Source organism: Harpia harpyja, chromosome 7 (assembly GCF_026419915.1).
Source record: "Harpia harpyja isolate bHarHar1 chromosome 7, bHarHar1 primary haplotype, whole genome shotgun sequence".
NCBI classification, from domain to species: domain Eukaryota; kingdom Metazoa; phylum Chordata; class Aves; order Accipitriformes; family Accipitridae; genus Harpia; species Harpia harpyja.
Window position 1 is genome coordinate 39,091,649 of NC_068946.1, and position 23,193 is coordinate 39,114,841.

The following is a 23,193-nucleotide window of genomic DNA, read 5'->3' on the forward strand; positions in this document are numbered from 1 at the left end:
TGCAGCACATCCCACCCCATGCAGCATGTCCTCCGTGGCGTGTCCTGTCCCGTTGCAGCCTGGCGTCCCACGCCACGCACCCCATGCTGTGCACCGTGCACAGCGCGTTGCCTCCTGCTGCTGGCTGACCCAGCACCAAGGCACAGCCGGGTTTGTGGCACCCAGATCTCTAGAGGGGGAGTGCTGCCTGCCCGCTCCGGGCCGGGTGTCTCCCGCCGGGCTGCTATACATAGGTAGGCCAGCCCTGCCCCGGCGAGGCGCTGAATGGAGCAGGCTCAGTCTTATCAACCCAGCATGTCATCAGAGGGTATTTTTGGGGACAGCAGCTGCAGGCATTTGTAACGTTTGGTCCCTGCGCGCTGACACCCGGGAGCGGAGCTGGGGGAAGCAGCAGGAGCTGGGTGCCGGCACTGGGAGACACGGGGGAGAGGCGGCGGAGCGAGGTGCGTGTGTGGGGCAGGGGACTGAGCTGTGGGGCTGTGTGGGGCAGGGCAATTGGGGAAGGGGGTGGTTAGAGGGGGCAGCTGGGCGGCCGAGCCATCAGGGCTGTGCGTGTCTGCCGGCACTGCTGTGGGGTGACCTGTGGGTCAGGGGAGTGCGTGGCCGGGGAGGTGGCTCTGAATGGATGCACCATCCCGGGGTAGGGGGCTGGGCGAAGCTGGCCCTGGTCCCTGCTGCTCCTTGGGGACCAGCCCTCTCCCCCTGTCCCCTCTGGCTCATTCAGGGAGTATTTTTATTTCTCTTCCCTCTGCCCAAAGGAGGCAGAGATGCCTCTGCCCCAGCCATGGTGCGGGCAGAGGCTGGGGTGCACTCGCTCAGGGGAGGCATGGAGCACCCTGCCCCGCTCCTGCCGGTGGGCACGGTTACCTGCAGCACTGGGGATGGAGGCAGTGCCCTCCGAAAGCAGGACCCATCTCCCCAGCCTTCCCTCTGCCCCCTGGGGCTGATTATTTCCACCCGTGGCTGTCAATACCCAAGGGCCGGATCCTGCCTGTGGGACCACACTCTGGAGGGGGGACCTGCTCCAGGGGCAGCCCCGCTTTGCCCCAGGGCACGGCCCTGCAGGGTGACTGCCGGGCGCAGGGGGGGTCCCCTGCCCCTCTGAGCCCGGGGGGGAAGCACCCGGGTCCGGCCGGGTGCCTCCCGCCCGCGACAGCCCCGTATCAGCACCTGCCTGCTGAGCCAGCCCAGATGCTGCAGGAATGCGGCTCTGCCACCACCCGATACTGCAGGAATGCCCCGCGGGTGGGGAAGGGGCAGACTGGGGCCCGTCCTGCCTCCACCATCCCCAGCACCCGGCAAGCAGCTGCCTCCGCTCCCTGTCTAGGTGGGGGTCCCCCGACCCCGGAGCTGGGGTCCCCTCTGCGACCCCGGGGCAGGCTGTGGGTGCCCAGGCCCCTTGGGGTGCAAAGAGCCGCCTTTTGTTCCCTCTGCTATTGCTGCTGGGCTGGGAAATGGGTGATTCAGGCTGAGACAGGAGAGTATCCAGTGGGGCTGGGGTGCTCAGAGTGAGGGCGGTGCTTCTACAGCATGGGGTCCGTCGCTCTGGGCACGGGTCCCTCCTGGTGGTGCTCCACACCGGTCCCTTTGCTGAAGCCTGAGCCCCCACCCTGGTCCGTCTGTGCATCCCCCCAGGCTGATGATCCCCACTGCTGCTCCAGCCAGCTGCCTGCCGTGACCCTGGGGAGGTGGTGATGGAGGAGTTTGGGGGAGCCCCCAGGTTCCTGGCCTACCCGCGTGCCTTCACGGTGCGAAGCGGCACTGACGCGGTCCTGAGCTGCCAGATCACAGGCGAACCCCGGCCGAGCATCCTCTGGGAGAAGGACAAGACCCCAATCGAGCCCTCGGGCCGCTTCCATGTGGAGGCCAAGGGGGACCTGTACAGCCTGCTGGTGTCCCGTGCCACCCCTCAGGACAGCGGGCTCTACGTCTGCAAGGCCAAGAACAGTGTTGGCGCGACCTACGCCGCTGCCACACTCAAGGTGGAGGCGGGGGAGCCCCAAGAGGAGGAAGGATGCTCGGGCGGTGAGGCGCCTGCCTTCCTCGTTGCCCCCTCGTCCACACGGGTGTGCCGGGGGGAAGACGTGATGTTCACCTGCAGGGTGTCCGGGCAGCCCTGCCCGGTGCTGGAATGGGAGAAGGATGGGCACAAGCTCTCTGACATCTTCGAGAGCAGCCACTTCGCCATGGGGCAGGAGCCGGAGGACTGGCACTTCCTGAAGCTGTTCGGTGCCCGGCCCCCGGATGGGGGGGTGTACGTGTGCCGGGCACGCAGTGGCTCGCGGGAAGCCCTGGCTGCTGCCGTGCTCCTGGTTGAACCCCAGGTGCTGTCGGACGGGCTCCCCGATGGCTCTCCCGCTGATGGCCCCGAGCCACCGGCGGAGCGGCAGCAGCGGCGGCGGCGGCACGCAGCGGGACGTCGTGCGGGACCAGAGAACTGGGTGCCCAATGGTGTGGTGCCGGCCGGGGTGCCGAGGGCCAAGGCGTTTGCCGTGAGCGTGGGGAAGCACGCCAAGTTTCGCTGCTACGTTACCGGCAAGCCCAAGCCAGAGATCGTCTGGCAGAAGGACGGTGAGCCCCTCGCCCCTGGCCGCAGGCACCTCATCTACGAGGACCGGGAGGGCTACTTCATCCTCAAGGTGCTGTACTGCAAACCCCAGGACCAGGGGCTGTATGTCTGCACTGCGTCCAACACTGCCGGCCAGACCCTCAGTGCAGTGCAGCTCCAGGTGAAAGGTAGGAGCCTGCCCAAGAGCTGCCTGGGGCGGATGGGCGCTGGTGGGGCCCAGGGCTTTTCGTCTGGCAGGGATACATCTGTGTGTGAGCCCAGCATCCCTGGGCTCCCTCCTGCCCCGTGCAGCTGGGGTCACCCCAGGCTCCTCCGGACAGAGCTGCGGGCTGGAAGCAGGGGATGCTGGGCTCCTCTGGGGAGCTGTGTCCCCCTCCGTGCCCCTCTGTCCTTGCAAACAGAGAGGTGGCATCTCTGGAGGTCTGCGGGTGTCCAGCCGCGAGCGGGGAGGGGCGACAGTGCCTTGGTGAGAAATTCCCCTGGAAGTGCTGAGTGGTTTTGGCAGGCAGCCCTGCAGGGCATGGCTCCAAGCGTCTGCGCTGGTGGCAGCCCCGTCCCGCAGAGCCGCCCTGCCAGCTGGGGACAGCCCGTGGCTGGGGTGACCCGGCACCTGGTGCATCCCCCGCCTGCACCCCGCCTCCCCTCTGCTGAGATGCCTGCCCCCGCCTGCTAGCGTGCATGCTCCTGCATCCCCCAAAAGTCCCTGCTGAGATGCTGGGGGCATTGCTGGGTCTCCCCAGCCCATGCCCTGGTTCTCTCCACTCTGGGGGATGTGCTTCCCGGGGCAGTGCCCGTCACACGCAGGTCAGAGAGGGGCAGAGAAGGGCCAAGGGCTCGGCGCTCTTGGCGAGCTGGGAACGCCCTGAGCGAAGGGCTGCTGGCGGATGCTGTGCCCTGCACACCCTCAGTACCCATCTCTCCTGGCGGCAGAGCACCGGCTGCGGTTCCAGGTGCAGCTGACAGACGTGGAGGTGGCGGAGCGGGAGGACGCCGTGCTGGAGTGCCAGGTGCCGCTGGAGACCATCCCCACCGCCTGGTACCTGGAGGACAGGGAGCTGCAGCCCAGCCACAAGTATGTGATGGAGGAGCAAGGCGTGGTGCGGCGCCTGACCATCCGCGATGCCCGCACCGACGACGATGGCATCTACCTCTGCCAGATGAAGGACAAGGGGCGCAGCATCGCCGAGGTCTCTGTCCGAGGTGAGGGTCAGGTCTCTGGCGGCGTGGCTTTCTGGCAGCGTGGCTTTGCCTTCCTCTCCCCCTCCTTGCCAGGCTCAGCACTGCATCAGCCCCCTGCGTCAGTCTTCCCACCGTTTGACCATGGTGCCTGCTGCTGCCCCTCCTCAACCTCATCCTCCTCCCCTCTCCCACCCCAGGGAGCCCTCCCTGCTCCTCAGCATCCCTCTTTGGCCCTCATGCATCTCTTCCCACAGGGGTGATCGCGAAGCGGCTGCCGCGGAAGCTGGACGTGATGGAGGGGGAGAATGCGGTTTTCTGTGTGGAGACGCAGGAGGTGGTGGAGGGGACCTGCTGGAGCCGGGACGGGCTGCAGCTGCGAGAGTCACCCCACATTGTGCTGAAGAGCTTCGGCAGGACGCACCTCCTGGTGCTGGTGCACGTCACCCGCCAGGATGCGGGCATCATCTCCTTCGCTGTCGGGGAGTCACAGACGTCCTCCCAGCTCCGGGTCAAGTGTAAGCCCCAGGCTCAGAGGGGCCCCACATCCTCCATCCTGCCCATTCATGGGGGTGACACGGGGGAGAGATGGGATGGGCACCCCCTATGCTGGGGACGTGATGCTACGGTGGCTTTTTGGGGAGGGGGGCTTTTAGCAGGGCTTCAGGGGCCCAGCCTTGCTGGCACTCACAAATCTCTGTAACCAGCACCATGCTACATGGGAGCAAGACCATCCTCTCCATCAGAGAGAGGATCCCCAGAGACACACTCAGCCCTTCTGCCACCCGCCAGGAGCCTCACTGCCATCCCCAAGCAGGCAACATGGGCTGTGCCTTGCAGGTGTGAAGCGTGACCCCCCGAGCGCGCCGGTGGCAGCCGAGATGAGCGTGGCGGAGAGCAACGCGGCCCTGCTGACCTGGTGCCCCGCACCCGATGCCCACCTCCGCCCCCCCAGCCGCTACCTGCTGGAGCGGCGAGAGGCGGCGGGGGGCGAGTGGGTGCAGTGCCTCGCCACAGACCTGCCCGGCCGTGTGCGGGTGCTGGGCGACAGCGTGCCCCGCGAGGCCGACTACTGCTTCCGCATCCGCGCCGCCAACGAGCACGGCAGGAGCAGCCCCGTGGAATTCCCCGGCTCCGTGCATCTCGGTGAGGGTGCTGAGCCAGGGACCCCCACCTGGAAGCAGGGTCTCCCCAGAGGCCAGCCAGGATGTCGTGCCACGGCACTGAGTCCGGCTGTGCTCCAGCCCCGGCAGCTCGCCTGGAGAGGGGTCTGCAGGATGCATGGGTGCGGGATGGTGAGGATGTGCGGTTCTCCCTGGAGCTGTCGGCTGCGGTGCACGGCACCTGGATCCTCAATGGTGCCAGGCTGGGCGAGGAGGAGGAGGAGGCGGGCGGACGGTGCAGCGTGCAGCGCCATGGGACGGAGCACTCGCTGCTGATCCGGGGAGTGCGGCTGGCCGACAGCGGGGCCCAGGTCACCTTCGTGTCCGGTGGCGTGCGGGACTCAGCCACGCTGCACGTGCAAGGTGAGTGGGGTGCTCGCCCAGAGGTCCTGCCAGAAGAGCAGCAGGGGCTCTCATGTTGGGGGATGCTTCTCACCCCTCCACGATGTCTCTCAGCTCCTCAGGTCTGCATTGCCCCGGTGCCCGAGGCCGAGCGGCTCCGGGAGGTGCCGGAGGGGCTGCCCGTACTGCTGGAGTGCCAGCTGTCCCCCCCGGGTGCCTCCGTCTGCTGGCTAAAGGATGGCGAGGCCGTGCCCCCGGACGATGTTATTGCACTGCAGGCGGAGGGCTGCGTGCGGAGGCTGCTCCTCCGCTCGGCAGGTCCCTCGGACACCGGCGTGTACACCTGTGATGCTGGGGATGATGCTGTGAGCTTTGTGGTGACCGTGACCGGTGAGCTGGGGACTGTGTGAGGGAGCCTGGACCCCACCTCCTGACAGTGCTCCTGACCCTCTTCTTGCCCCATTATGGGGCTGACAGCTGCTGTCAGTCGGGTGCCTGTACTGAGCCCCGCGTTATCCCTGGCAGAGGCACCGGTGAAGATCGTCAGCTCTAACGAGGAAGCCCCCCACGCCTACGCGGCCGGGCAGCGCGTGGAGCTGTGGTGCCAGCTGTCCCGCCCGGCGGCCCCGGTGCGCTGGTACAAGGACGGGGAGGAGGTGGAGGCGGGCGAGAGCCTGGTGCTGGAGCAGGAGGGGCCGTGGCGCCGGCTGGTGCTGCCCTGTGCCCAGCCGCAGGATGCGGGGGAGTTCGTCTGCGATGCCGGAGGGGACTCCGTCTTCTACACCGTCACTGTGGCAGGTGGGCGCGATGCAGGCGGGTTGGCGGGGTCACGTCTTGGGGGGCTTGCTTTGGTGATGCAGGGTGCCACAGCACGTGTCGCTGTCACTTGCTGCTCTGGGGTTGGGGATGCTCCTCAGAGATGCTCTTGTCAGGTCCTCATCACAGCAGGTCGGGCAGGTGGGGTCTTTGCAGCAGCTCTGGTGCACGAAACCACGCAGACTGACTGGCAAAGGGGACAGCTCACTCTGCTGGTCTGAAACGCTTGGGTGCCCGAGGGCTGGCACCCAGCACCCCCACACCGGGTGTTTGCAGGAGCTCTCCCACGGTCAGTAAACAAGCCCTCCTCTGAGTTCCTAAAAATAGTGGGTACAAGTGCCCAGCACCTGGCGTGGGGTGACTCACGGCTGGACATCACTCTGAGGGACGGTGTTAATTGCTGACCTGAAAATTAGCAGTTGCCTGGATACCGACGATTGGGTGGTGTTTGCTGGGTGCGAGCGGGGGATGGCATCCCATGGTGGCTGCCCCGGCCATGGAGCGGCTGCTGGCGTCTCCAGCCGGCAGAGGATAATGAAAGCTGAAAGCAAGTGAAAGACTTCCCCTTGCTGGCCCCGAAACCCACAATCCCGCAACCACAGGAAGGCGACCGGGGGAAGAGCTAAAGCCTGGTTAAAAGGCTCCGTGACCACAGCAGTAAAGCCTCTCCACGGTGTTAATATGTGGCAAAGGGCCAGAGTCGATGGCAGAGGATGTAGGAATGAAGATGGGATGAGTGCTAAGAGATGCTGGAAGAGTCAGTGAAGTGGTGACTGCTGGGAGGGTGAAGAAGGGAGGGGGGTTTGTGTGACAAAGGCAAAATTGCCAGCGAGAAGGACATGCAGTGTGGGCTTTGGGCAGAGGCAGGAGGCATCGTCCGCCCTGCAGGGGTGCGGGGCATGGAGAGCTCGGCTTCCCTAGGGTGGGAGGGGAGAACACCATCTGCTGAAGCTCAGCCTTTCGGCTGAGCAGCTTTGCATCACTTCGGCAGAAGGGTCTTAGAGAGGCTGGCTCGGTTCGATCAGGATTTGGCCATCAGTGTCACCGGCAGGGCTGGGGGTGGGTGCCGGGAGGCTCAGGCTGGCACCTCTCTGGCACGAGTGCCGGGCTGGCTGCTGCAGTCAGCGCTGGTGTGGCACGCCTGGGTTTCCCCGAGGCATCCCAGCTATCCCCCATGGACTGCTGCGGCACGGAGCTCTCCTGCCTCAAGTCCGGCCACCCCCGCGTGCCTCTGGGTTTTCCGGCAGCTGCCGAACGCTGGGGCTCCCTCGGAGCCGGTGGCGGGGCTGGGGCCAGAGCGGTGCTGCCCGCCGAGGGCTGGCACATCGCCCCCTCCTCGCTTCAGTGCCATTCAACATCTCCAGCTGTACTTCAGCAATGTGATTGCTTTTAGCAGGCCCGGGGAGACAGGCAGCCGCCGAGCGTTTGATCAGGGAGCCGGGCGGATGCAGGCTCAGCGTGGTGCAGGTTGAATGCTGCAAACTGGCTCCGTGCCACTTTCGTGCGCTGCAGGGCTGCGGTGTGCTGCTGAGCCTGGGTATCGCGGCTGGAAACTGTCTGGGAAGTTTTCAGCCCGGATGCCCAGCATGGGGCAGCTGCGGGCCGTGAGAAGGGCAGGTCACTGCTTGGCCTCCAGCGTGCTCTGGTGCTGGCTGTGCCCTGTACCCGCCTGGAGCCGCGGGCTTGCTGAGCACCCATGGCAGAGTCCAGGCCAGCTACGGCCCGCTGCAATGTGCGTGGCCGGGCAGGCGGTGTTGGCTGCTGCAGGCAGGGGCCACATCGTGACCTTCTTCCAGGAGACAGGAGGGCTGGTCACCTATAGCTTGTACTGGGAGCCCCTCTGCCTTTAGAGATTCCATTCAAGTCAGGGGGGAGATGTGAGCAGTGGCACACATTTTGTATGTAACCCATTAACGGTGGCGTTTAGCGAGCACTGCAATCTGGCACGGGGTCCTGGGTCCCCGTGAGCTGGAGGGATGGGGCTGCTGGCTGCAAGCGAGCCACACGCCTGTGCCACAGTGTTGGTAAATGCCAAGGCTGAGCTGAGACAGAAGCACCAGCTGGAACCCGGTGGCCTCCGAAATGGGGAGACAGGCAGAGGGGTGGGCATCCTCTGGTAGGGCAGCCACAGGGGCTGGTGCTGGCACCACAGACGGCAATTAGCAGTGCTGGGGCTTGCTAACAAGGCACTTGCCTGCTCGCATCCCCCCTCCACATCGCTCAGCTCTGTCCCAGGGCAGAGCAGGGCAGGTACCGTGGGAGCGAGGGGACAGCACCAATTTACAGCCAGCTGGAAGCCAGATGCTCCTCCTGGGTGCGATGGGTGAGGAGAAGAGGGAGCCCCAGCCAGGGCAGCCCAGCCGCTTGTGCTACGCGGGATGTGGATGAGGTGGTGCCTTCCAACCTTAAAGCCAACGAGCTGGTGAAGCCATCACTCTATGCAGGGCTGTGACTGCCACCATCACCTACTCTGGTCTTTACATCCTGGCTGAGTCCCATGTCTCTCCCAGCAGAGGCACCGGTGAGGATCGTCAGCTCTAACGAGGAAGCCCCCCACGCCTACGCGGCCGGGCAGCGCGTGGAGCTGTGGTGCCAGCTGTCCCGCCCGGCGGCCCCGGTGCGCTGGTACAAGGACGGGGAGGAGGTGGAGGCGGGCGAGAGCCTGGTGCTGGAGCAGGAGGGGCCGTGGCGCCGGCTGGTGCTGCCCTGTGCCCAGCCACAGGATGCGGGGGAGTTCGTCTGCGATGCCGGAGGGGACTCCGTCTTCTACACCGTCACTGTGGCAGGTGGGTGCAACGCACAGCGATGACCCTCTGCCCCTTCTCCCTCTGTCCTGGCTCCCTGCTCACGCTGCCGTTCCACAGGCAGCGGCAGCACCTCAGCTGCCCCTTGCCTCCTCATGAGCAGCTCCTTGCCCATGCCCCTGGGCTGGACGGGGATGCGGGCAGGGACAGGTCAGCTGCTCTGTCTCCTCCTGGAGCTGTGTGCCACGCTGCCTGCCCGTGGGTTATGCCACCTCACACCCCAGCCCTGATGCTCCCTCGCCTTTCGGCTACCAGCGCTGCAGGGCTGGGATGATCCCGGCCGCAGCCCCAGGGCAGGTAGGATGGAGGCCAAGTGACACAGGGTCTTGGTCCTCTCAGCCCCGCAGGTCCGCATTGCCCCGGTGCCCAAAGCACAGCAGCTCCGGGAGGTGCTGGTGGGGCTGACTGTGCTGCTGGAGTGCCAGGTGTCCCCCCCCGATGTCCCTGTCCGCTGGCTGAAGGACGGCGAGGCCGTGGTCCCGACCGAGGTCCTGGCCATCCACTCAGAGGGATGCTCGCGGAGGCTGCACATCCCCGCAGCCGTGGCGTCCGACTCGGGGATGTACACCTGCGATGCCGGGGACCATGCCGCCAGCTTCAGGGTGACCGTCAGCGGTGAGCTGCCCGGGGGTTGCCTGTCCTCATGTGGGGCTCACCTAGTACAGCAGCTGAGCCCTGCCATGTGTCCCCCGGCAGAGGCACCGGTGAGGATCGTCAGGTCTAACGAGGAAGCCCCCCATGCCTATGTAGTGGGGCAGCGCGTGGAGCTGTGGTGCCAGCTGTCCCACCCGGCGGCCCCGGTGCACTGGTACAAGGACGGGGAGGAGGTGGAGGCGGGCGAGAGCCTGGTGCTGGAGCAGGAGGGGCCGTGGCACCGGCTGGTGCTGCCCTGTGCCCGGCTGCAGGATGCGGGGGAGTTCATCTGTGACGCCAGGGATGCGTCTGTCTCTTACCACGTCTCGGTGGCAGGTTGGTGGCACAGCAGGGATGCCCTTGGAAGGGCAGCGCTGCCCTGGCTCTGCGCCACGGTGTCCCCAGCCCTGCTCCCTGCCCTCAGCATTGCAGAGGAGGGAGTGTGGCTGCATCACCCTGGGGCTGGTGGGTGCCCCCCTCCAGCCATGCTGGGCTGGCGCTGCATGCCCGCCGCCCCTGCCCTCAAGCAGCTCCTGCCCCTTTGCACTGGGGTGAGAGGCTGTAGCATCTGTGCAGCCCCACGGGGACAGGGATACAGGTGACTGTAAGTAGGGACAGCAGAGCCAGGAGCGGTGCAGAGAGCAGGTCTCACACTCTTCCTCCACATACCCGGCAGAGCCACCAGTGAGGATCCTGCACCCTCTGCAGCGCTCGCTGGAGCTGCCGGTGCAGGCACAAGGGCGCGTGGAGCTGCGGTGCGAGCTCTCTGTGCCAGAGGCTCCCGTGCGCTGGTTCAAGGATGGGCTGGAGGTGGACGAGACCGACAACCTGCTGCTGCTGGCGGAGGGGGCCTGGCGCTGCCTCCTCATCCCCCGGAGCAGCGCAGAGGACACAGGCGAGTACATCTGCGAGAGCAAGGATGAGGCCGTCTCCTTTGACGTCAAGGTGTCAGGTCAGTGGGGACCCAGAAGCGGGGACACACTGACAGGGCTCCGGCCACGGGGTCTTTCCCAGCCTGGGCGAGGGGGACCGGCTCCTCTGTAGTGGCGGAGCCGGTGGGTTCCCACCCCCCCCAGGTGCCTGGCCACCCAGCGCGGGTGCTCGCCTGAGGCTGGCAGCAGAAGCATCCCTGGGGCCGTGTTGTCCCCGCGCTGCTTTGCATCATGGCCACACCGTCCTTGCAGAGCCGCCGGTGCGGATCCTGCAGCCCCGCAGACCTCTTCCTGTCGTGACGGTGTCCCCGGGGGAGACGGTGACGCTGGGCTGTGAGCTGTCCCGTGCGGATGCGCCTGTGCGCTGGGCCAAGGAGGGCGTCAGGCTGGAGGCTGGGGGCAGCCTGGTCCTGGAGGAGGAGGGTGCCCACCGCCGCCTGCTCATCCCCGCGGCCCGAGCAGAGCACTCCGGAAAATACATCTGCGATGCCACCGACGACACGGTGACCTTCACCGTCCAAGTGTTGGGTGAGCAAGAGGCTGGGGGAGAGCCTGGTGGGGGATACTGGATGCATGGACCCCAGAGACCCCAGCTCTGTTGGTGTTGGGTGCTGCAGACCCGCCGGTCAGGATCCTGGAGAAGGACGTCCTGCCGACCCGACGGCATTGCTGGGCCATGGAGGACCTGGTGCTGGAGGTGCACCTCTCGCACGCCCACAGGGAGGTGAAGTGGTACAAAGACGGGGAGAAGCTGCAGGACACGGGGCGTGTGCGCCTGGAGGAGGACGGGGCGCGCCGCTCCCTCGTCATCCTGGGTGCCACGGGCAGGGACGCAGGGGAGTATCTCTGCGACACCGGCGATGACAGCATCATCTTCTTCGTCACCGTGGAAGGTGAGCAGGAGGTCCCGGGGGGGACAGCCAGCAGGGCGAGGGCCGAGGTGGGTCCCTGGCTGCTGCCAGGCTGGTGTGGCGCTGGGCTGGGTGGCAGTGGGCACGAGGAAGCTGGTGGGGGAGACACAGGGAGCGGGCTGCACCCACACAGGCGCTCTGTGGAAACCCCTGCGCTGCCTGGCTGCAGCCAGAGGAGGTCCAGACAGATCTGGCCGTTGCAGCATCCAGCATAGGCTGCTGCTCTCGTGGTGACAGCCTGTCTCTCCAGTCCCAGAGCCACCGGTGACCATTGTGGGCAGCATGGGCGCCACGGAGCATCAATACTTGGTGGCCGGGGAGGACCTGGTGCTGGCTTATGAGCTCTCCCGTCCCGACGCCACTGTGCGCTGGCTCCGGGATGGCCAGGAGGTACAGCCGGGTGAGCGGGTGCAGGTCGAGACCCGTGGGGTGCTGCGGCAGCTCACCGTCCGTGGAGTGCAGCCCAGTGACTCGGGGTGCTACATCTGCGACGCCGCCAGCGACCGCGTGGTGATGAATGTGGAGGTGTCGGGTGAGCTGGCAGGAGCTCAGTGCCCCAGGGACCCCCCAGCACGGTGGGATCGTGCCACAGCCCTGGGTGGGAGGAGGGGACGTCTCTGTGACCCCGCTGATGGCCAAGGCCAGGGTGGCAGCGTGGCAGCGGAGGTCGGGACCCCTGTCCCCGACCCCGCAGGAGCCGTTGGTTGGAAAGGGACATGTCAGGGTCATGGTGAGATATGTCCCTCCCGCCTCCCCCAGCCAGGGGCTGGTTAAATTTAGCCTTGGCCGGCTCCCAGGCGCCGCTCCTCCTGCTTTGGCTGCCAAGGGCTGAGCTCAGCCTGGACCCTTATCAGCTGAAGATGGAGGGCTGGGGCAGGGTGGGAGAGGGCCTGGCACAGGCAGGTGTTCCGGCTCCCCAGCAAGGTGCTCGGTATGGGGGACGCACCAAAATTAAGGGCCCCAACCTGGCAGCTGAGCTGCCTGTGCAGGGAGGGACGCAGGAGCGACGGACTCTGCCGCCATCCCTGACTTGGGCCCCTTTCCCGAGGGGACCCTGAGCTGCCAGATGCCGCCCGCCGGCACACCTGCCCTGCCGGGACCCCAGGCTGGTCCCGCCGGGACCCCCAGCTGGTCCCACCGTGACCCCCAGCCAACCGCACAGCCCTCCTGCCCCACGGTGACTCACTGTGGGCATTGCCACCTCTCCGCTCGCAGCGGTCCCGTCCCTGCGCTGCCCCGCACCACGGGGACACCCCTGAGCCCTGCCTTGTCTCCCGCGCCCCCCAGCCCAGCCCGTGCGCATAGTCAACAAGGAGGAAGCGCAGAGCCCGCTGGACGTGCTGGAGGGGGACAGCGTGACGCTGGTGGCCCGGCTGTCCCCGGAGACGGCAGCCGTGCAGTGGCAGAAGGACGGACAGACGCTGCGCTCGGGCGGGCGGCTGCTGGTGTGCAGCGAGGGCCCCGTGCGCAGCCTCACCATCAAGCAAGCGGAGCTGGGTGACGGTGGCATCTTCCTCTGCGATGCTGGTGACGATGAGGTGCATTTCACGCTGCACGTGAAAGGTGAGCCTGGAGGTGTCCCTCACCCATGCCGGGGGACAGGAGCTGTCCCCTGCCCCACGCTGGGATGCTTCATGCCCCCCTCCCACGCTGGTGCCGCCGGAGGGGACACGGCTGAGCCCGGTTCTTCCGTGGCACAGAGGCGCCCGTGCTGTTCGTGAACAAACGGGAGGAGCGGGAGAAGCTGCTGGTGCTGGAGGGTGGCAGCGCCGTGCTGTCCGCCGTCACCTCCACGGAGCGAGCCGATGTCACCTGGCTGGGCCCGCGGCAGGTGGCGGTGGCCGGCGAGCGCTGCGAGCTGCGGCGGGACGGCCGCGTGCACAGCCTCGTCCTCTGCAACGCGGCCAAGGAGGACGCCGGCGTCTACACCTGCCTCTCCCCCCACGACCAGATGCAGTTCGACGTGAGCGTCCGAGGTGGGCGGCGGGAGGGGCAGCGGGGGTGCCTGGGACCTCCCCCCCGTGGCGGCGGTGGGTGCCGACACGGGGGGTTTGGCCATGCAGAGCTGCGGGTGAAGTTCCTGCGTGGGCTGTCGGACGTGCGTGCGCGGCAGGGCGAGCGGGCGGTGCTGTGGTGCGAGCTCTGCAAGGCACGGGGCGATGTGGTGTGGCGGAAGGACGGGCGGGTGCTGGTGCCTGGCCCCCGCCGGCAGATGATGGCGGAGGGGCGAGAGCGCTCGCTGGTGCTGAGCCGCGTGGAGCCTGAGGACGCCGGCGAGTACTGCTGCGAGTCCAACGACGACAAGACGCTGGCGATGCTGACGGTGCAGGGTGAGCTGTGCCCGAGGCTTGGCCGCCTCCCCGGCGACCCCTGTGCCACAAGGGCGGTGGGGAAGCTGGGCATGGCGGTGGCGGGAATGGGGTGCAGGGACGCTCAGCGGCTCTGCAGGACGGGAGGTCCCCAGCGCTGTGCCCTGACGCCCCGGTTGTAGTCCCCAGGGTGGTGGAGATCATCACGGAGCTGCAGAGCCTGACGGTGCTGGAGGGGGAGGATGCCACCTTCAAGTGCCTGGTGTCCCCCGAGGATGTGGCCGTGACCTGGCAGCTGAACGGCCAGCCCGTGGTCCCTGGCAAGCGGCTGCTGGTGACAAGGAGCGGGCTGTGCCACAGCCTTACCCTCCAGCAGTGCCAGCTGGGCGACGTGGGCACTGTGACGGCCAACGCCGAGGGGCTGGTGAGCACGGCCCGGCTGAGCGTGCAAGGTGAGGGGGAAGGAGCCGGCCGGGGCACAGCCCAGGGCACAGCCCTGGGGCCGGCCACTGACCCAGCACACGGGCCGTGCAGAGGCGCAGGTGCTGTTTGTGCGGAAGCTGCGGGATGTGGTGGCGGAGGAGCAGGGGGACGTGTGCCTGGAGGTGGAGGTGAGCCACGAGGCCGCCGAGGTGCAGTGGCTGAAGCAGGGCGTCCTCCTCCAGCCGGGCAGCAAGTACCAGCTGCAGGAGTTGGGGTGCCGGCGCACCCTCACCATCCACTGCCTCGGCCCTGGCGACCGCGGCACCTACCGCTGCGAGAGCCTGCACGACCGCACTCAGGCCAAAGTCTGTGTGGAGCGTGAGTACCATGCTGGGGACAGGAACGGGGATGGGAAGGGATGGGGATGGGGATGGGGACGGGGAGGGCACCTGCCTGCTGCAACTGTGCTGCAGGCTGGAGGAGGGAGCGTGGGCAGAGCTGGTACTTGGCTGGAAGGGGTGGTCGAGCAGAGGGGTGAGCGTGGGGGTCAGGGATGGGCAGGGGTGGGAGCCTGGTAAAAAGGGCTGGATTTAGGGGATCACTCCAGCAAGCACAGACTGGGGAGCTGGGGGCTGTGAGGTGGAGCAGGCACCCACTCGCGGACATGGGTCCCTTGCAGCCCGGAAGGTGTCGATCCAGACACCGCTGGCAGATGTGGAGACCTTTGAGAAGGAGACGGCCACCTTCCACCTGGAGCTGTCTCACCCCAGCGTGCCCGGGGTCTGGACACGGGATGGCATCCGGGTGAAGCCCAGCAGCACATGCCGGATCAGCGCCACAGGCTGCAGGCACAGCCTGACGCTGGAGGGGCTGGCACTGGAGGACTCAGGCACCGTCACCTTCACCGCTGACAACCTGCGCTGCAGTGCCCGCCTGCTTGTGCGGGGTACGGTCACCAGGCCAGGCTCGGGGGGGGTACATGGCACCAGTGCTGCCTGTCCTGCAGCCATTCAGTCCCAGGGGAGATGCCAGGGCTCAGCTGGGCCACTCCAGGCACGTGCTGGCAAGTGTCCCCCTGTCCCCTGGGAGGAGATGTGAGCTGAGCAGTGGGGAGCCCCCGGCCAGGGTCTGGGTGCAGAACCAGCTGGGACACCAGCTATGAGTGCTTGCCCATGGTAGTGCCCCGGGAACTGCCACCCTTGCCCCATGCTGAGATGCCCTGCACAGCTCCCCATCGCCGCAGCCCCAAGCCCACGTCTTTCCCCTATCAAACCTTCCTGCCCTCTGTCCTCCCCCCTCAGAGCCTCCAGTCACTATGGTGAGGGTCCCGCGGGACCTGGGGGTTCCGGAGACGGGGGTCGCCAGCTTTGAGTGCGAGCTGTCTCGCCCCAGTGCGGAGGTGAAGTGGTTCAAGGTGAGGGTTCGCCCCAATTGCCTCCAGCAGTGCCCAGCCGCATCCTCCCCATTTCACCCCCCCCGGCTGCTGCCGTCCCTGCTGGGGCTGCAGGCAGCGGAACGGGGGGCAAAGCAGTGGGGTGCTGCCTGCTTGCACCCCTGAGCGTGCTCTCCCCGGGCAGGACGGGCAGGAGCTGCGGCCGGGGCCCAACTGCCGCATCTACTCAGCGGGTCGGCGCCGTGTCCTGCAGCTGAGCCGCTGCGAGCTGGCCGACGCCGGCATCTACACCTGCGACGCAGGCGACTGCCGGGCCTCCGCCACGCTGCACGTCCAGGGTACAGCCACTCAGCCCCCCGGGGGCACGCGCACCCCCAAACCCTGCGCCATCCGCTCCCCCTCGCCCTTGGCCGCCCTGGCACCCTGCCCCTCGCCCACAGAGCGCCAGGTCCGCATCGTGCAGGACCTGCAGGATGCCCAGGTGCGGGAGGGTGACAACGCCGTCTTCACCTGTGAGGCATCGCACGGGGACGTGAAGGGCGAGTGGTTCCGGGATGGGGAGAAAATCAAGGTCTCCGGCACGGTGAAGATACGGCAAGAAGGTGGGGGTGCAGGCAGCCCCACACCTGGTTTGGGGCTGGGAGGGGGCAAATTCAAGCAAAGGGGAGTTTGTGTGGACAAAGGGGGGGGTCTCTGCCCCCCCGTCTGCCATGGGCGCCCATCACCGTCCCCTTGAGCCAGCTTCTCCCTCCCCAGGGACCCGGCATTTCTTGCTGCTCTGCGGCGTGCGCCCTGAGGACACGGGACTCATCCGCTTCGCAGCTGGGATGGCCGTCTCGGAGGCCAGCCTGCGGGTGGAAGGTACTGGCACGGGGTGCGAGAGCTGGCTGGGCTCCAGCACCAGGGCTGGGGTGCACTAGGGTCAGCTCGTGGGGTCCCCACGGGACCCTGCTCACCCCACGATGCTGACAGCTCCCCCCTGCCCACCAGCGCTGCCCATCCGGATCGTGAAGCCGCTGCGGGACAAGACAGTGCTGGCGCAGCACAAGGCGACACTGGAGTGCACCGTGTCCCACGCCCGTGGCCGGGTGCGCTGGCTCCGTGGGGACACCGAGATCTTTGCCGGTGACAAGTACGAGATCTGCAATCTGGACTGCTACCGCACGCTCATCATCCACCGTGTGGGCCCCGAAGATGAGGACTCATACACCTGTGACGCTTTTGATGACCGCTCCACTGCCCGGCTCCTCGTGGAGGGTGAGGGGGCACCCCGAGGGGCACCACTGGGGGCTGGTGGTGGCACCATGCCTCGCAGCAGAGGGACACCAGGGTTCCTGTCCCCACGCCCCACTGCTTGCAAGAGTCTGAGCGCTGGGGTGGGGGGAGCAGGCTGTATATGGGACCAGGGGTCGGTGCCCACCTTGTCTGGGACATCCCTTTCGGGTGCCCCGTGCAGGTCCGGGAATGCTGCAGCTCTCCCTGACTTCCATTGTCCCCACAGGGAGGTAGAAGCCAGGATGCGGCACTCAGGGGCTGCACACAGACAGACGGACACCACTGCTGGGAGATGGGGTCATGCTTCCCCCCGGAACATATGGACACGCAGACACCATCCCCAGCCTGCTCTGCCCTCAGGGCTCTGCATTAAACATTTTTTTCTGACATGGCTTCTTCCACCCCAGCGAGCCAGGGTCCCGTTAGGAGAAGGGGTGGTGGCACCCCTCTGCATCCCGCCCAGCATCCCTGGGGAGCCCAGCCCTCAGGACCCCCCTTCGCCCCTGCCCCCGGCGCAGTCCCCGGCCCCACACACCAGGCTCCGAAAGGCTCTTTACTGTGTGGCCGTGGCCTCAGCAGCATTTGGCACATTTACAAAAGAGACTGAAAAGGGGGACGGTGGCGTGGCGCTGCGGGGACGGGGGCGCCTGGCAGAAACATGCAGTTCCTGGGGCAGTGGGACCAGCCGGTCCGGGCTGGAGGGGGCTCCCAAAGCAGGGGGGGCACCCCGGTCCAGTCTCGCCACCACCCTGCCTGCCTGGCCGTGGGGAAGTCCTGGCTCACTCCGTAATAAATTAATAGAAATCACAGCAAGAGAAATATATACAAGGTGGGAGCCTCTGCCCGCAGCGGCGCTCCGGGCAGGGGCTCCCGCCCTGCCATGCCCCAGCCAGAGGCTCAGCCCGACCCCAGGGCCACCCCCCGGCCACTATAAAATCCAGGCGCCAGCAAAACAGCGACAGCCTCTGCAGGGGTCCCCGCGTCCCTGAGGCAGCCCAGCCTCTGCCCAAAGGCTGGATCCAGTGTCCTGTCTCCCATCAAAACATTTTGGAGGGGGATGCACGTGGTGCACCCCGCCAGCGCAGCTCCCGCTGGACAGGCACCACTTGCCAGCATCACCCCGGGGACCACCTGGCCCTGGCAGCCTCTGCCCCAGGACCATCCCGGTCCAGCTCGGGAAAAGGGGGGGGGGAGGCGAGCTGCTCTGGGGGGCAAGGAGGGTGGCTAGGGCAGGGGGACCTTCTGAGGAGGCAGGTTTTGGGAAGTGCTGCCTGGGAGCTGCTCTTGGGGCCAGGGCGGGATGGGGCGCACATGCTTGGGGGAGTCCCTGGGGGGCAAGGGCTGTGGGACCTGCTCTTTGAGGAAGGGACGTAGGGCACAGGCACTTGGGGAGTTGCTGGGGGGTGCAACGGGGTGGGGGCAGGCGTGGGGAGCTGCTCTCGGGGAAGGGGGGCTCAAATATGGGGAGGGCAATGTTGGGATGCAGGATGAGCATGCCCGGGCCGTGGGGAAACACACAGCAGCGGGGGCTCAGGGAACCCTCGCCCCAGCAGAGCCGCTTGCACCGCACATCCACGGGTGCTGGTGTCATCGGTCCTTGGGCTGAGTCCCTGCCGGAGGGCTCCCCCAGCACCTCCAGGCCCCACGGGCAGCCAGGGCTTGCCCAGCCAAGTCCCATGCGTCCCCAGGAAGGGTCTCCATCTGCAGCCCCAAGCTGCACGTGGCCACCCGGGGCCGAGGGCACAGCCCCACCTGTCCCAGGGGGTCTGTCGGAGCAGGCTGGGGTGCTGGTGTCGCTCGAGGTCACTGGGTTGGCTTATACCCTCACGGCGGGGCCAGAGCCCGTGGTGAGAGGCACGGTGGAGCTGCAGTCATAGTCCAGGTCCACCACGGCGTGGGAGCTGGTGATGAGGCTGTTCAGGGACGGCCCCGTCTGCCGCTCTCGGAAACTCTGGATGTAGCTCTGCTCGAGAGAGGGGGGCGGACAGAAAGTGAGGGGGGCTTTGGTCCTGGCCCACTCCATCCCACCCCACCCTAAGCTCTGCAGCAGCCCCCCAGACCCAGCCCTGTGCAATCCCATCCACCCCAGCACTTGGGCCCTCCAGGGGCTGGCCGCAGCAGGGTGCACAGCCCTGTCCCTTCCCTGGGCACACGCTTCACACCTTGCCCGACACCTGTTTCTACTGCGGCTGCAGTGCTTTTGGCCACCAGTTTACATTTGCTTGCAAAGGCTGACGTGCTCCGTGGTGGGCGCATCCCAGACCCTCCTGAGCTGCCCCAGCCCCGGGATGCCCTGGCCTCATCCGTCAAGGAGCTCAGATGCTGGCTGGCCCCCGTGCACCTCTCCCCTCTCTGCCCCAAGCCCACCTACATGGAGAAGGAAGGGCCGCGGAGGCCGGGGGAGATCTCTACCCTGGGTGCAGGACTCACGGGGGAGAGCACGTCCCCATCGAAGCGGCGCACAGGGTTGGGCTTGCGGCGGTAGGCGGGCTCGGGCGGGTGGGCTTTGTGCTGGTGGGGCGGCGGGTGGTGGGGTCTCCGCTTCTTCTTCTTCTCCTTTCGGTCCTCCCGCTGCTTGATGCGCATCAGCTGCACGCGGCGCTGCTGCCGGCTGATGATCACTGCGGGGCAGAGGGGCCTGTGAGCGCTGGGGAGCACACCCAAACCAGCCTTGGACCCAAACCAGCCCCAGCTTTGTGCTCCCCAGCCTCCCCTTGAGTGCTGTGCCCCCGTAGAGTCCCAAACCCCTTATTTGTGCATGCAAACCAGGTGCCGGGAACTTCCACCCCGGTCTCCAGGCCCCCCAGCTCCTGCACCCACCCTGGGCCACATCCATCTCCCCCAGCCCCCACACACCTTCTGTGTGGGAGTAGCCCTCGGCCGTGACCTTCCACTGGACCAGGACGCCCAGCACGGTGAGGAGTGGCCAGACGCCCAGGATGACCCAGCTGTACCAGCACACGGGGCGAGCAGGGGCCACCTTGATGCGCTCGTAGATGTACTGCACCAGGAGGAAGAGCTCGATGAAGTAGTCGACGGTGACGGTCATGATGGCGCTGCCGAAGACGGCGGTGGAGAGGGTGGTGAAGAAGCGCTGCCACTGCAGGGTGAGGACTGCAAAGAGCATCCCCACACCCAGGAGGAGCGCGATGGGGATCCACACAGTTGGTGGGTGGTAGAACTGCTCCATCACCACCAGCGTGGCCACCGCCAGCAGCAGCCCCAGGAGCAGCCCCACCATGAAGAGGCCGACGCTGCGCACCAGCATGGTCACCAGGCCGCACAGGACCCCGATGCCCAGCCCGATGCCCACCGAGGCCTCCACGCTCAGCTGCGTGTCCAGCACCCGCTCCTTGTAGCACAGCATGAAAATGATGATGGAGCCGAACATCAGCCCTGTCAGGAACATGACGGCCTTGAAGCAGCGGTAGCCTGTGGAGAGACCACTGAAGTCAGCGGGTGGATGGCCAGCATCCCCCCAGCTCCCCCCTGCCCTTCTCCTCACTTGCCCCGCCAGCCGCCGGGCTGGCCTGGCTCACCGAAGAAGCAGTAGATGATGCCGAAGAGGCAGCACATGGCACACACCACCGAGGGCACCACCTGGTAGCGACGCTCAATTTCCTGCTGGCAGCTGTGCCCCCACTCCTGGCCCGGCTCGTGCGGCAGCAGCTTGAACCGCAGCGTCTGCACAGTTGCAGTCATGGCTCTGGGGACTCCCGGGAGAGGCCTCAAAATCTCCGCTCCTGCCCCATGGCTTGCCGGCAAAACTGCGCCCCGGCACCTGCCCCAGCTGGTGAGAGAAAGAGAAGGGAGATGGAGGCACCACCGGCACGTGTCCGATGGCGATGCCCACCACTCGGCACCCAGCCACCAGAAAATCCACTCCAGCCCCTCGCTATCTGGGTGGGAAGGAAGGGAACGAGGGAACAGCCTCATCTGTGGGGGCTGCGGGGGGCGCAGACCGTCACCCAACGGGTGACTGCAAGGATGCACCATCCCCAGGGAGGCCGCCCGCACCCCCGGGGAGCTTCACTGCCAGGATGCGGTGCTTTACAATTTGTCTGTGGCTTCAGTTTCCTGCCCCTGGCTCTCCAGCACCCTTTTCCTGCTCGATTAAAGGGAGACTTCCACTACCTGGTATTTTCTGCCTGTGAAGTAATTATGCTTGGTAATTAAGTCACCCCTCAGTCTTCTATTTTTATAGGCTAAACAGATTGAGCTCTTAAAGCTTGTACTCCAAGGCATTTTCTCCAATCCTCTAATCATATTTCTGGCTATTTTTCATCCCTGCTCCAGCTCCTAGTGTCCTTGTAAAAACAAAGCAGGTCCCCACACTGGATCCAGCCTTCCCACGCTGACCCATGGGGCTGGAGGGGGACTGGCCCTGGCTGGTGCTGCCCCTTACCCAAGGGCTCACCCATAATGCCGTGGCCATGCCCGGACGCCGAGCAGGCAGTCGCTGGGCCCCCCGCAGCGCCTACGCAGACGGAGGGGTCATAATCTCCCGCAAAGACTGATCCAGCTCCAGCTTAAACCTAATTAGAGTGGCCGTCTGCCTGCTCCCACCTGGAGCCAGTTCCAGCATCCCTTTGCTCCCCTGGTCCCTTTCCAGGCTCGGTTGGTTTAGGATGTGTTTATTGTCACCAGTTGTCCCCGGGCCAGCGCCAGTCCTTCCAAGTGCCACGTTAAAGCAGCCGGCTCAGGGCGGCTCACAAAACCAGCGCACCGAGAAGGGGCAGGGAAGGGGGCAGAAGCTGCAGTCATGGCTCCCAATTGCTCTGCACCTTGCTGCTGCCCAGGCCGGGCTCCACTGGCATCTCTTCCCCTGCCATGCCACCGGCCTCCTCCCTCCCTCCCTCGGGCTGGGGAAGAAAACACCAGCCAGGGCAAATCCCCCCGGGGAAGCCGAGCAGGGTGCCTAATCCTGGGGAAGCAGACAGGCAGGGAGCGGGCAGCCCAGCACTGGGCCCCTGCCCACCCTGCCTGAGCCCCCAGGAGGGATGCTAAGCAGGATTGGACTTTAACCGCAGAGCCCAGGAGCGACGCGCCGGCCCTGGCTGCCCCGATGGGGACGGGTGATGCCGCATGGGGTGAAAGCAGGGCTCTGCTGGCCGGCGGTGCCTGGGGGGCTGGGGATGGGGCACGGCACGGCTGGCTGGCCGGCACGGGCATGGCATGGCACGGCATGGCATGGCATGGTACGGTAAGGCATGGCGTGGTACGGTAAGGCACAGTGTGGCACGGTACGGCACGGCGTGGCATGGCTCGGCACGGCCGGCAAAGCAGAGGGAGGGCAGCGAGGTGCTGCTCTCTGCCCCGCAGCCCACGCCAGGCCGGGGCCAGGACAGCGGGGAAGGGTCGCCTGGGAAAACCCGTCTCCGGCAGGGTTGCGGGCAGGGTTGCGGGCAGGGTTGCAGGCAGGGTTGCAGGCAGCCTTGCAGGCAGCTCCCGGCGCCCATTGGCGCGGGCACTGTTGCTAGGGGAGCCCAGCGCCTGCTCATTGGCGCCGGGACTCACCCACCTGCTGCCGCCCTCCCCGCAGCCCCGGGCTCCCCGGCGCGGCCTGCCCGGGCCGCCCCCCTCCCCTCCCTGTCCCGGAGGGCACGGCGTGGCGGAGGCCCCGGAGCAGCGCTCGGGGGGGGGCGGGGGGGAGGGGCACGGCCCCGCCGCGGTGCTTCCCGCCCCCCCACCCCCCCGCTCCCGCCGCCCCCCCGGCCGGCTCCGCTGCCCCCCGCCGGGCTGCCGGGCCCCCGGCCGGCGGGGCGGGCGCGGCGTTGCTACGCGACGGCCGCAAGGGCCGCCGGGGCGCGGGGCCGCTCCGCCCCTCTCTTTGTTCGGGGCGGGGGTCCCGGGGGCGCTCCGCCGGGCCCCGCGCGCGCCCATCCCGGGCCCCGCGCTCTCTCCCCGGGCCGGGGGCCGGGAGCCCCGGTGCCCGAGCCCTTCCCCCGAGGGGCCCGGCGCGCCCCCTCCCCCGCCCGCCGGACCCCCACGTGCTGCCCCCACCCCCTGCGGCCCCGCCCCGCCCCGCCCGCTCCCACCTGCGCTCCCGGCCCCGCAGCGGCGGCGGCCCCGCGGCGCCCGGCGCTCCCGGCCCCGGCCCCGGCCCCGGTCCCCGCGCATGCTGGCGGCGCGGCCCGCCGCGCGGTGCTGAGCGGACAGCTCCGCCTGACGTCACCGCGCCGCGTCACGGCGCCGGCCCGGGAGGGGGCGGGGCCTCTCCGGGAGACGGGGGCGGGGCTTTGTCGGGGGGCGGGGCGTGCGCCGGGGCGGGGTGGGGGCGGTGCGCCCGCGCGTGCGTCGGGCCGCGCGCCGGCACGTGCGCGGTGGGGTGCGCCGGGTGGCGCGCGCGCCGGGCCCGCGGGCTGGTTGCTGCGCTGGGGCGCGCGCCGGGGCGGGGTGGCGCGCGCGAGGCCGCCTGCGCCGCGTGGCGCGCAGCGGCCGCGAGGG

At 67.5% G+C, this 23,193-nt stretch overlaps 2 protein-coding genes across 3 annotated transcripts; one reads left to right on the plus strand and one right to left on the minus strand.

The window, feature by feature from the left end:
• Positions 1-355: 355 nt before the first annotated feature.
• Positions 356-17,196, plus strand: OBSL1 (obscurin like cytoskeletal adaptor 1). Its single transcript, XM_052793302.1, has 27 exons — positions 356-443; positions 1,636-2,736; positions 3,500-3,769; positions 4,003-4,263; positions 4,586-4,891; positions 4,990-5,271; positions 5,365-5,640; positions 5,776-6,048; positions 8,580-8,852; positions 9,210-9,485; positions 9,567-9,839; positions 10,180-10,455; positions 10,688-10,963; positions 11,053-11,328; positions 11,597-11,878; positions 12,634-12,909; positions 13,047-13,322; positions 13,410-13,676; positions 13,838-14,107; positions 14,190-14,456; positions 14,758-15,024; positions 15,380-15,492; positions 15,656-15,809; positions 15,912-16,073; positions 16,228-16,332; positions 16,462-16,728; positions 16,973-17,196. The coding sequence occupies exons 2-27, from the start codon at positions 1,695-1,697 to the stop codon at positions 16,978-16,980; spliced, it is 7,074 nt and encodes a 2,357-aa protein (XP_052649262.1). The 5' UTR covers positions 356-443; positions 1,636-1,694; the 3' UTR covers positions 16,981-17,196.
• A 90-nt stretch (positions 17,197-17,286) lies between these two features.
• On the minus strand, positions 17,287-22,874 carry TMEM198 (transmembrane protein 198). Of its 2 annotated transcripts, none has more exons than XM_052793304.1 (5): positions 22,785-22,874; positions 20,286-20,536; positions 19,603-20,178; positions 19,177-19,367; positions 17,287-18,709 (listed from the first exon to the last, which is right to left on the minus strand). In XM_052793304.1, the coding sequence occupies exons 2-5, from the start codon at positions 20,446-20,448 to the stop codon at positions 18,563-18,565; spliced, it is 1,077 nt and encodes a 358-aa protein (XP_052649264.1). In that variant the 5' UTR covers positions 20,449-20,536; positions 22,785-22,874; the 3' UTR covers positions 17,287-18,562. The 2 variants fall into 2 exon arrangements, with proteins under 2 accessions (XP_052649264.1, XP_052649263.1); XM_052793303.1 differs by lacking the exon at positions 22,785-22,874 and adding an exon at positions 21,313-21,557.
• Positions 22,875-23,193: the final 319 nt, after the last annotated feature.